Raw genomic sequence first — 11,517 nt, 5'->3', positions numbered from 1 at the left:
CATAATTTTGTTTTCAAGAGAATCGTGTAGTATATATTTGAAATTATTGAAAATAGGTGACAAGGGTGTAATTGTCTACTTTTAGTTTTCATTTCTTTTCCTTCCAACTCGGGAACACAAAGAAAAATAATTTTCCTTTCCTTTCTCTCGAACTCGGGAACATAATAATACATTTTGCTTTCTTTTCCTTTCCTTTCTTTTCTCTTCATATTCCTCTTCTTTTCTTTTCTTTCCTTTAAATGAAACTCGGGAACAGGGTGTTAACCTCATGACTTTACTACCTTTCTAATTACCTCGCCATAAGAAGATAAGTTAATAAACTAGTCCCTTATTTTTCTTCTTTTGTCATTTTATGTTTAAATAACATCTTATATGTAATCCAAAAAGACCTTGTTATTTATACAAATATCATTAACTTGTTGTGGCTACGAGTATATTTTCAATAGCTTCCCATTTGTACATGTCGTCACAACGCAAAAATGTTGTCCCACCTCCATTTTACTTTAGCCATAGGTTATCAAATCAAAACATATTACCATCTCCCCCTCCCCCCACCCACACACACATTTTACCGCTTGATCGACTCCAAATGTGACAGAATCATCCCCCACTCAACGATAGCACAAGCGGTGTTTAGAAACGGTCTACCAAGAATAATCGGGACTCGGTGGTCCTCTTCCATATCTAAGATTATAAAATCAGTAGGGAACACTGATTTATCAACTTTGACCAGAAGATCTTTGCATATTCCCCTTAGATATGTCACTGTCTTGTTAGCTAGATGGATTGCCATATGAATGGGTTTTGGTTCCGGAAGGTTTAACTTTTTTAAAAATGAATATGGCATAATATTCACACTAGCTCCCGAGTCGGCCAATGCCTAAAATGTAGCCAAATTCCGAAATTGACATGGCAAAGTTAAGCTCCCCGGGTCCCCCATCTTCTTCGGTAGTATGCTCATCATAGCAGTTGAACAATTATCGTTTAAAACAACTTCTGATACTCCCTCAATCTTCATTCTATTAGTGAGGAGTTCTTTGAGGAATCTTTAATACTTTGGCATTTGAGCTATTGCCTCAATAAACGGAATATTAACTTGGAGGGTCTTGATGTGCTCTAGAAACTTCTCATATTCTTCATTTTTCCTATCTTGTATGGCTCGACCTAGGAATGGCGAGGGAGGTTGGTACGGTTTTAATGGAGGATTCTTTTTCTCATCAGATGTAAAACTCGTTGAGTTCTTTTCCTGAACTCGTCGAGTTTTGTCGTCTGTTTGCGATTCACAGTTTTCTTTCTTCATTTCCTGCACCATTTTTGATTCTTCGTTCTGGATTGGTGTCATAAGAGTGAAAATTTTCCCAAACTTTGTTGTTATTTCATTTACATGAGCCACTCTCAGGTTTTGCTCGGTGTTGCTCGGAAATATACTCGGTGACCGCTCCTTGATTTACCTTGCAAGTTTCCCTAGTTGCTTTTTAATATTAAGGATTGAAGTTTGCTGATTCCTCATCAATGCTTTCTGCTCTTTCATCATTGCTTGTTGCTCTTGTATTGCCGCATTGGTTTCATTGTGTCTATTCTCAGATGCGGATGCAAATCGTGTAATCATCTCTTCAAAATCCATCTTCTTTTCTTGAACCGACTCTTCTATTTGATAAAAACCCTCGTGTCTTTGCCTATATTTTTCCTCCTTAGCCTTCTTGTAATCATCATATGGTAGCCATTCCTTTTTAGGTTTTCGCCAATCTTCATCATAAATATCCCCGCTTGAATAACAAACTTGAACTTTCCGGTTCCCATTCTCGTAAAGGTCACAATCTTTAGTATGGTGAGGCCCGCAACAATTATCACAACCCACTCGGATGGAGTGGATGGATTGGTCCATCTTTGTCATCCTACGATCCATACTTTCCAACTTGGCCATCATTGTCGCCATGTCATCTGAAACTGAGTTTATTGTTCCTCGAGTTGAGTCATGTCTCGGGTTATGATATTCTCTAGAATGCTTAGAAAATTCTTCAATCAACTCTTTTATCACCGCGGTGCCTTCTTTGTGAGTGGTCCTTGGGAGTCAAGTAACTGCCTAGTTGTAACATTCACTCCATCATAAAAGATGGAGACTTCTTGTTGAATGTTTAGGCCATTTTGATGGCAGTTACTCAACAAGCCTTTGTATCTTTCCCACGCCTCATAGAGTGACTCTCCTCCCAATTGTTCAAAGTTGGCAATCGCCTTCTTCAATTTCGCTACTTTGGATAGCAGGCAGAACTGATCTATGAATTCTTCATGCATCTTTTGCCATGTCATTATAGACCCTGGAGGAGGTGATTTTAGCCAATCTTTTACGGCTCCCTTGAATGTAACTGGTAGCATTCGAAGTAGAACTGTCTTGCGAGGCACATTCGGTATGTTAAAGTAGTTGGCTATGTCGTTGACCTCGTCGATATGTTTGTATGCGTCTTCGTGATCCTTCCCGTAGAATGGAATATCCTTCAGTTGGGCGAGTATGTGACCTTTCAGCTCGAAATTGGTTGTTGCAGGATTTGCGGGTTGCACGAGTCCTAGCCCGATATCATCATGCATCCTCCTTTTGTATTCGCCCATGGGTATGTCTGCAATGTTTTCCATTTCTTCTTTTGGCTCAAGTTCACTTTCTTCTTCAAATTTGGGTGTTTCGGATTCAAAATCTGACATCTTATCGTCTTGAATTTTCTCTTGACCACTTGATTCTCCGATTGCTTTGTCCTTATTTTTGCAAATAATCGATTCCGGATCCTCCACAGGTGTTACTAATGTAGAATTGGAGTTTCTGGTCATAAACTTCCTGAAATAAAACAAAAATCACACGTAAAAAGAACAAAAACGAAACTAGAAACGCGACTCAACTCGTCGAGTTCAAGTATGCACTCAACAAGTTCAACACAAAATCAGAAAAAAAAAATTAATAACGAAAATTTAAAATAGAAAAACTAGTAACTTTATGTGAGATAAATCTCACACAAAGGATCGATAACACTAGCAAATAAAATTACCTATTTAAAACCGTTCCCCGGAAACGGCACCAAAAACTTGATACGTGTGGAATGTACTAGTTTTAATCCTACTAACTTAACACAAAAACAAACACATGGAAGGCAGTGTACCTATCGATTAGCAGTTTAGTGTAGGCAAGTAGGGTATAGAACATAAGGAACGGTAAACAATTAAAATTAATACTAATATTATCTAAATAAAACAATTATTAAAAATGGATTTTTCTCTAGTTTTGCAAGACTAGAAACTTAAGCAATTACCAAACACTTAGCAAAGAACAATTAACGGCTAAAAGAGAAGCAAACGACAAATAGATTCAATAAGATTAAAGAGACTTCCGTTTAGATTCAATTCACTTATTCCTATGGTTGATTTCGTGGCAAATAGATTAATATGCCATTGGTTACCGATTTCTAATATGATTAGGGTCAGGTTCATATTACTAATCCTTTAGCAAACAAGTTAATTCAAGCAATGATCAAGTGATTAAACTAACAAGTTTCCTAGAGTTCAGTTCGAATCAAGTAAGACTTGTAATACTACTTAATTAAATTGGTTGATTCAATTAACTCATATATGGTTGGTCATCACACATTCTCGCATATTAATTTACTTATTTTCTAGTTAACCCTAGGTTATGTTCACAACACTAGGCATACAATCTTGTTTTCACAAAACCATAAGATTCAAGTAATCAAGCAGATGTTTATACAACTCAATAAACTTAGTCATTAACATAAAATAATTATCATTAACACATGAGGATCTTTTAACAAGCTTAACAAAATAAATAACCAAATCAACATAATCCAAAGCCACTTATTAAACCATATTCATAAGATCGTCTAGTCTAAACAGAAATATGGAGTTTTAGCCCATAACTTCAACAAATAAAAACATAAAAACGAAATTCAATGTTGCAAACATGATTCCCACAAAGAATTAAGAGAAAAGTAATGGTTAAATACCTTTGATCTCTTCAAAAGTAGCCTCTAGTCAAATACTGAGTTCCAAAGCTTCTTGAGAATGTCTCTGACTAAAAGTCTTCAGCCAACATTAGAGTTTCGAGTGAAAACGATCTATATATAGATTCTTAAAAACAGCTCAACTCGTCGAGTTTTATGACCCAACTCGCCGAGTTTTTTACTTAAATCGTGTGTACGGCAAGGCACTATTATGTCGGGAATCTTCATAGCAACTCATCGAGTTGGTGAACAAACTCGCCAAGTTCTTCTTCAATTTTTCCTTCTTGCTTCAAAATCCAATTTCCAAGCTTCTAATTGCTAAGTCCGCTTCCTTTTTCTTCAGAGCATGTCTTTGTTGCTGAAAATGAAATTTTAAACTAATTATGCACCTTTTGTTCATTATTTTAGACAAAAACAACATAAAGTATTAAGATAATGAATGGATTTTATAACTAAATATGTCCATATCAGAAAATCAACATGTGTTCATATCATTTGCATTTGATATGTTTGATTTTCTCGTACAAGATGCGGTGAAGCTTTTTAATAGACTACAACAGATCATGCATAACAATGTTATATCCACTAGATCTATGGATGTAATATTCAAAAGAATTAGTTTTACCATACAAAAAGGCTTAACAACACAGTTTGTTGTTTGTTTGTCATCCCACTCGTTGTATGATGATAACTAAGATATTTTATATGTAATTATTAAAAATAAAAAGACAAGAGAACTAAACCGATGATTACACGGCACCAAGTAGTGCCCAACAAAGAAAGCTATCATCGATATGAATTAGACATGAAAGCTTTTTAAGTTGACTTTGAAAATGGCATCAACACAAGTCTTCTAACCAGTCTTTGGGTTTAGAAAGTCGTTTAGCAACTATGATGTTTCCTAGAAAGTAGAAACTAGAAATGTCTTTCTCATATTTGGTGAAATCAGACTCTAGTGTCACTGATTGAGTCATAACTTGCATAATTTGTTTACGATCGATGCTCTTAAAACTAAGCAAACCAAGAATTAACCAAACTCGTATTACTCTTAAAATCTTTATATTTCTTGATTTTACGGTATATATGCTTGATCAATCAAAGCTTTTTAAAAACCTAATGAATTAGAATTAAGATGAATAGAACAAGTTTATTTCTAGGATTCGGCGATTAAAACCCGTGTTGGAATCTTTGTAAATCTTTATTTTTTGTAATTAATTAAAAATAAATGGTAAGATCTTGTTTCTTTAATGAACTGTTTTATATTAATTCCTATAAATAGATGAAGTTGTAGCTCTCTCTCTCTCTCTCTCTCTCTCTCTCTCTCTCTCTCTTGCAATTATGTGCTTCTCATACTTGCTGAAACTAGCGGTCTGTCTTGTTGCGCTTCTCATACAAACGAATGAAGTTGTCTCTGAAGATCATCTGGCATTACTGGCAATCAAATCCAAGATTACAGACGACAGTCAAGGTTTTTTGATATCTTGGAATGATTCTCTTCCTTTTTGTGAATGGCGAGGAGTGACATCTGGTCGTCGCCACCAAAGAGTCACAAGCTTGAATATATCCAACTGGGGTTTAGTAGGTACTTTATCTCCTTATGTTGGAAACCTCAGCTTCCTAAGGTATATTATGTTTGCAAACAACCAACTTCATGGAGGCATCCCTCCTGAAATAGGCCGCTTACATAGATTACGAGTATTATCCCTTGCTAACAATTCATTCACCGAAGAAATCCCGGCTAACATATCAAGTTGCTCAAAACTGTGGTACTTGGACTTATCTTTCAACATGCTGTCTGGCAAAATTCCAAACGTTTTTAGTTCTCTGGGGATGATCAAAGCGTTAGGATTTGGCAAGAATAACTTAACAGGTGGGATTCCAGCATCCATTGGCAATCTCACATCTCTCGAGCAACTCTCTCTTTCGTATTGTCCATTAGGAGGGAGCATTCCAGATTCCTTCAACCAGTTGAAAAACTTGCGAAAATTAGGCCTTGGAGAAATGGGCCTCGTTGGAGTCTTTCCATCCTTCTTATTTAACCTTTCCAAGTTACAACTTTTAAATTTTCCAGAAAACCAACTTGTTGGCAGGCTACCCTCCAACTTATGTGTGAGTCAACCCCATCTCCAGAGACTAGAATTCTCATACAATCATTTCAATGGACACCTTCCATCCTCAATATCAAACTGTTCGGAGCTGCGAAGCTTTGATGTTTTGAGTAACAATTTCAAGGGGGAAGTAGCTGCTGATTTTGGAAAACTCCGATATCTTAGGTGGTTAACTCTTGGTGGAAGTGGAACTAATGTTGGTCTTGGTGGCATGAAACATTTTGATTCTTTGTCTAATTGCAGTGATTTGGAAGTATTGCAAATTGTGGAAGTGCAGATAAGAAGGGTGCTACCGGATTCACTTGGGAACTTGACGAAACTAAGGTACCTAATGATCGAATCAAGCTATATCTCAGGAACCCTTCCTTCATCTATAGGCAATTTGTTTAGCCTAATTCTACTCTCTCTACCCGAAAATAACTTCACAGGCATGATTCCTAAAAGCATTGGCAATCTTGGCAACGTGGGAGAACTAGATCTAGATGCTAACAGTTTCTCTGGGATCATTCCTCGATCTATAGGAAACATGTCATCTGTAACCAAAATTACGTTAAGTAGAAACAAATTGGAGGGTGCTATACCCTCGACGATTGGGGCATGCAAAAGGTTGCTGCTTCTATCACTTGACGGAAATAACCTCAGAGGGAGTATACCCAAGGAGCTATTCCAATTGTCTTCACTTTCAGTTGGTCTTGATCTTAGCCAAAACAATCTGTCCGGAGTGCTTCCACAAGAGATTGAGCACCTGAAGAACTTGGGAATACTTTATTTGTCTGAAAATCATTTATCGGGTGAACTTCCTGGTAGTTTAAGCAGCTGCATCAGCCTTCAAGTCCTAGATCTTTCCAGCAATTTCTTTCATGGATCGATGCCGGAAAGGTTGAGTTCTCTAAAGGGCCTCGAATATGTTAACCTATCACGAAATAACTTTTCGGGACATGTTCCAGCATATTTGCAACAGATTGCTTTGAAGTATCTAGATGTTTCATATAATGATTTCGAGGGGGAGGTATATGTTAAGGGTGTCTTTGCCAACGCAAGTGCAATATCAGTCATTGGGAACCATAGACTTTGCGGGGGAATACCTGAGCTTCACCTACCCAACTGCACAAATATTAGCAATTACTACCAAAAAAGCAAAAAACTTTCTCTTGGTGTTATTCTAGCGATTTCAGTACCATCTTCCGTCGTTGCAAGTCTAGCTCTGGTGTCATTTCTCCTGTTGTATTTTTGTAAGAAGAAAACGTCAGAATCAGTAGTGACTGAATCTTTTGACAAGATTTCATATGAAAGGCTTTTCAAAGCAACCCAAGGGTTCTCTTTGGAAAATCTGATTGGTACAGGTAGCTTCGGTTCGGTTTACAGAGGAGTTGTTGATGAAGATGAACATGGCATTGGCCCCACTGTGGCCATCAAAGTAATAAACCTCCAACGAAGAGGAAGTTCCAAGAGTTTTGTAGCCGAGTGTGAGGCCTTGAGAAATATTCGTCATCGTAACCTCGTGAAGGTCATAACTATTTGCTCAAGTCTCGATTTCCATGGCAATGATTTCAAAGCTTTAATATATGATTTCATGCCAAATGGGAGTCTCGAGAGTTGGTTGCATCCTCATGATCATCAACTAGACTTGTCTCAAAGAATAAGCATTGCCAAAGACGTTGCTTATGCTCTTGATTATCTACATTACCACTGTGGAAACACTGTTGTGCATTGTGATTTGAAGCCGAGCAATATTTTATTGGATGCTGATATGGTTGCTCATGTTGGAGACTTTGGACTGGCGAAAATTCTTTCACTTGAACAACTTTCCAATCCACACAAGACTAGTAGCTCAAGCATTATGAGAGGAACTATTGGGTATGCACCTCCAGGTAATGTTTTTTGTAATTCTAATCCATTTGTCACTTTTTACTATGTATACAGGTAATATTAATTCTACGTAAGTTGCAGAATATGGAGTTGGAAATGAAGTCTCCACCAGCGGGGACATGTATAGCTATGGAATCTTAATGTTAGAGATGTTGACAGGAAAAAAACCGGTTGATCCAATATTTGAACAAGGGCTAAACCTGCATTCTTATGCTAGGAAAGCTTTGGCTGATGGTTTTGTGCTTCAGATTGTGGATCCGATGCTTCTAAATGATGATGTCATTGTCAACCAAGCGTGTTTGATTTCATTGGTGAAAATCGGAGTGCAATGTTCTTCTGAGTCTCCACAAAATCGATTGCATATTGGGACCGTTATTCATGAGCTGCATGCCCTCTTTAATGCTTAAAACCAGCTACCCTAACTAGTTCAACCTTCACTGCACTGGTGCCACCTAAAACGGTTTAGCTAGTGTTATAACTTTTGTTGGCATCGATTGTGTTAAATTTGTGTTATTGTAATGATACTCATAATGGTGCGAATGTAGATACACAGGGTGGTGGGTTTAATTTTGTCTTCAAGGAACAAACATGCCCTACACTAAGCCTTTATTTTGCTGGGAAGTGCATATTAGGAATTTAAAATCTTTGAATAATTAAGTTTAAAAAAAAAAAAAAGTTGGTAATTAAACCCCCAACACTAGCTGCTTTTATCTTTACCAGTTGTTCCCTCCCAAAAAAAATTCAAAACGGGCTTACATTAATAACCAGTTGTTCAATGCTTTAAGTAGCAATTTGTGCACATCCATTATCAAACTATACAAAGGTCACTCCAAATACCATATAGAATATGCTATATGTTTGACCAGAAATAGTCAAAACATTCCCCATAATTAACCTCTGTAGGTTCTGGATTCCAGCTGCTGATCATGCCTCCACCACTGGTGAACCCCATGAGCTTCCTTCAAATCACGTGCACGACTCAAGTTCACTGTTAAATTTGCAGAGGGAAGAAGGTGAAGCGGATCATGTGATTCCTTCCCAATTGCATCCATGAAAATCCCCCCAATCGAATGCTGTGATGCCAACCGTTCTACCACTCCCACACCCATCTTCTCCATCTTTCTCCGATGTCTAAAATACCCGATATACTCCGAGCAGATATGATCCCCTGGATTCACATACAAACACGGGACCCACGCTGCCAAATCAGCAAACGGAATGTTTCTTTGTTGATTGTTGTTTTTAATCTTCACTGCAACAGCAAGTCCAGCTGTCACAAAACTGCTAGCGATTCTGAGCCCGTGTTTCACTTTCTTGTTCTTGATGTTCTCGATTGGAGCCGAAACAAATGGCGGGTTGAAAAGATGTGATTCCAGGAAAATCCCGTTTTTTACCATGTTCTTCCCCGCAAGCATGGCCATGGCGGATCCGAGAGAATGACCGGTTAACCAGAAGTTTTGATTACCGGAAGCGACCAAGTTTCTCACAGCTTGAATGGCGATTTGGAATCTTGATGACTGATGTAACACGTTTTGGACAAAGTGGAGATCGAGTTGCAGGTCTCGAGAGAATGCATCGCCTTTGGTTACTGTGCCTCTGAAAGCTATGATATGAGATGGGGTTGAGGGTGTTGATGATGGGTTGGGTTTGGATTTGTAGATCGCACCAAAGATGGAAGAATCAGCATCGTCTATGAGATGACTGTGTAACTCGAAATGGAAGAAGTTCCACCATGGAGGAGCGAGAGCCTCTGATCCTTGACGGTTTTCCTGGAGGTCACGCTGCATGACGTAAACGCCTTGAACCATGGATGCAGCGACGGACCTTCGGTGATCCACATCGGTCCTGAATCATCAGAGCAACATGTTTACTACTATTTCAAGGATTAAGCAGAAGAAGGTGTTCGATTAAATGTCTTCGGTTAAAGGAAAAAGTGGTACCAGTCAATAGTAGTCAAATGTAAGGGGCCTGAAACCTCAAAATTATCCCTTTCTGGAGCCATCATCAGATCTATGCTCTCCTTTGTGGTATGTTCTTGATTAACACAAACCTATACAGAAACATCATAAAGAAGAGACAAATAGGCACGCATTGGGCGAAATCGGACACAGACAATGTAGAGAGATTGCCAAATGGTCAAAAGACTATAAAGAACCCCAAATTCATATATTATTATGATTCTACGATGCAATACAGAATCATAATTCAGAAGGATTTAGGAACCTAGGAACCAAACAACCCTTCAAAGATGTGAAAACGAGAAATTAAGGTAATGAAGTAGAGTTGAATTCAAGGCCCGTTTCGATTGTGGAGGATATGATATTAGAAGCGAAATAAGAAAATCATGAATGCATCATCAGAAACAAAGGAATATGGAGTAATTAGGTTATAGATTTAGAAGGAAAACTGAAGTGGAAGAAAATGTACCTACGGGAGGAGGTCCGGGCATAGCGTCAAACCTTTTTGTTGTGGAATGAGTTTGAATGTTGACGGCATCTATGGAGATCCATCTCCGGTGAAAAATGGAGGAGGGAAGTGCAGGGTTGTTTTCAAAGTAGTGGTGCTGTTGGCGTCTGTCGGTGTCGGTGGTGATATGAGTCCTTGGAAAATGACTTATAGGTAAGAATGTTCGGAGGTTAAATGCTGGCTTAAATGTGAGTGACATGACATAAGGGTGGGTGGTGACATGGCTGAATTGGCTTACTCCTCTTGACTAAATGGAATTAGGGCTTTATTTATGAACGAAACAGTTTATAACCCGTGAAACTACGGTTACAAAATTTATCAAATTTTTATAGGAAAAACTTAAAATTATTAATCAATTATTTTAAATATTTTATTATATAAGAGATTTTTCTAGTTATATAAAATTATAGCCATTGATTTAAATAAATATGTGAAATATATCAATTTATAATTTGTATTAATTTTTATTCTATTGTCATTAATTTAATTTAATTAGGATGAAAATTTTAAATTTTGAAATTTGAAATAAATAATCAATATGTTGACAAGTGGCATGCATTAATTAGGAGGAATAGAATGACACATGGCAAATGGGGAATACAATATGCATTAATTAGGAAGCTTAATAAGGTGATACATGTTAAAAGGAGAATAAAACTATTCTTTTATTAGAATAGATATTCTTTTTTTAGTCTCCATCATTCTTCCTCTCGTCTACTTTGATGGCTTGGTATGTTTAACTAAGCTTGGTATGTTTAACTAAGCTTTATCATACGGCCTTCTTAATTAATCAGATCGACTTCTTCAACGTTTCTCCATGTAAATGGTTCAACCCCAGCTCAAGCTCAAGCTCAAAAATTTCAAGACAAAAAGCACAATTGTTCGACTTGTTTCTCTCACGCTACCCTTCGTCACCTGTTCGACTTGTTTTTCTCATTTTGCTCAATTTCACAACATATATCAGCCTTACCTACAAAATATGGCATGATGAGTCAAAATCAGAATTCAGTTTAGAAAAACCGGACAAAAGGGTGTAACTGTCAATTTTACAATATGCAATTACTTTGTTATGGTTG

At 37.5% G+C, this 11,517-nt stretch overlaps 2 protein-coding genes across 2 annotated transcripts; one reads left to right on the top strand and one right to left on the bottom strand.

Annotated features, from left to right (window-relative positions):
* The first annotated feature begins 5,333 nt into the window (after positions 1–5,333).
* Positions 5,334–8,563, top strand: LOC145091556 (uncharacterized). The gene is made up of 2 exons (XM_079029302.1): positions 5,334–7,977; positions 8,057–8,563. The coding sequence occupies exons 1-2, from the start codon at positions 5,337–5,339 to the stop codon at positions 8,380–8,382; spliced, it is 2,967 nt and encodes a 988-aa protein (XP_078885428.1). The 5' UTR covers positions 5,334–5,336; the 3' UTR covers positions 8,383–8,563.
* Positions 8,564–8,708: 145 nt separating this feature from the next.
* On the bottom strand, positions 8,709–10,618 carry LOC145091557 (GDSL esterase/lipase At4g10955-like). Its single transcript, XM_079029303.1, has 3 exons — positions 10,403–10,618; positions 9,916–10,025; positions 8,709–9,820 (listed from the first exon to the last, which is right to left on the bottom strand). The coding sequence occupies exons 2-3, from the start codon at positions 9,978–9,980 to the stop codon at positions 8,866–8,868; spliced, it is 1,020 nt and encodes a 339-aa protein (XP_078885429.1). The 5' UTR covers positions 9,981–10,025; positions 10,403–10,618; the 3' UTR covers positions 8,709–8,865.
* Positions 10,619–11,517: the final 899 nt, after the last annotated feature.

Source organism: Lactuca serriola, chromosome 3 (assembly GCF_051521515.1).
Source record: "Lactuca serriola cultivar US96UC23 chromosome 3, Lser_US96UC23_V15, whole genome shotgun sequence".
Taxonomy (NCBI): Eukaryota; Viridiplantae; Streptophyta; class Magnoliopsida; order Asterales; family Asteraceae; genus Lactuca; species Lactuca serriola.
Note: the sequence above shows the minus strand (reverse complement) of the source record. Positions and strands in the feature narration are given on the sequence as shown.

Excerpts from the sequence above, each read along its gene's own strand:
- LOC145091556 (XM_079029302.1), top strand. The coding sequence starts at position 5,337 with ATGTGCTTCTCATACTTGCTGAAACTAGCGGTCTGTCTTGTTGCGCTT. Across the intron at positions 7,978-8,056 it reads TATTGGGTATGCACCTCCAG|AATATGGAGTTGGAAATGAA; the intron begins GTAATGTTTTTT and ends CGTAAGTTGCAG.
- LOC145091557 (XM_079029303.1), bottom strand. The coding sequence starts at position 9,980 with ATGATGGCTCCAGAAAGGGATAATTTTGAGGTTTCAGGCCCCTTACAT. Across the intron at positions 9,821-9,915 it reads CATTTGACTACTATTGACTG|GACCGATGTGGATCACCGAA; the intron begins GTACCACTTTTT and ends CTGATGATTCAG.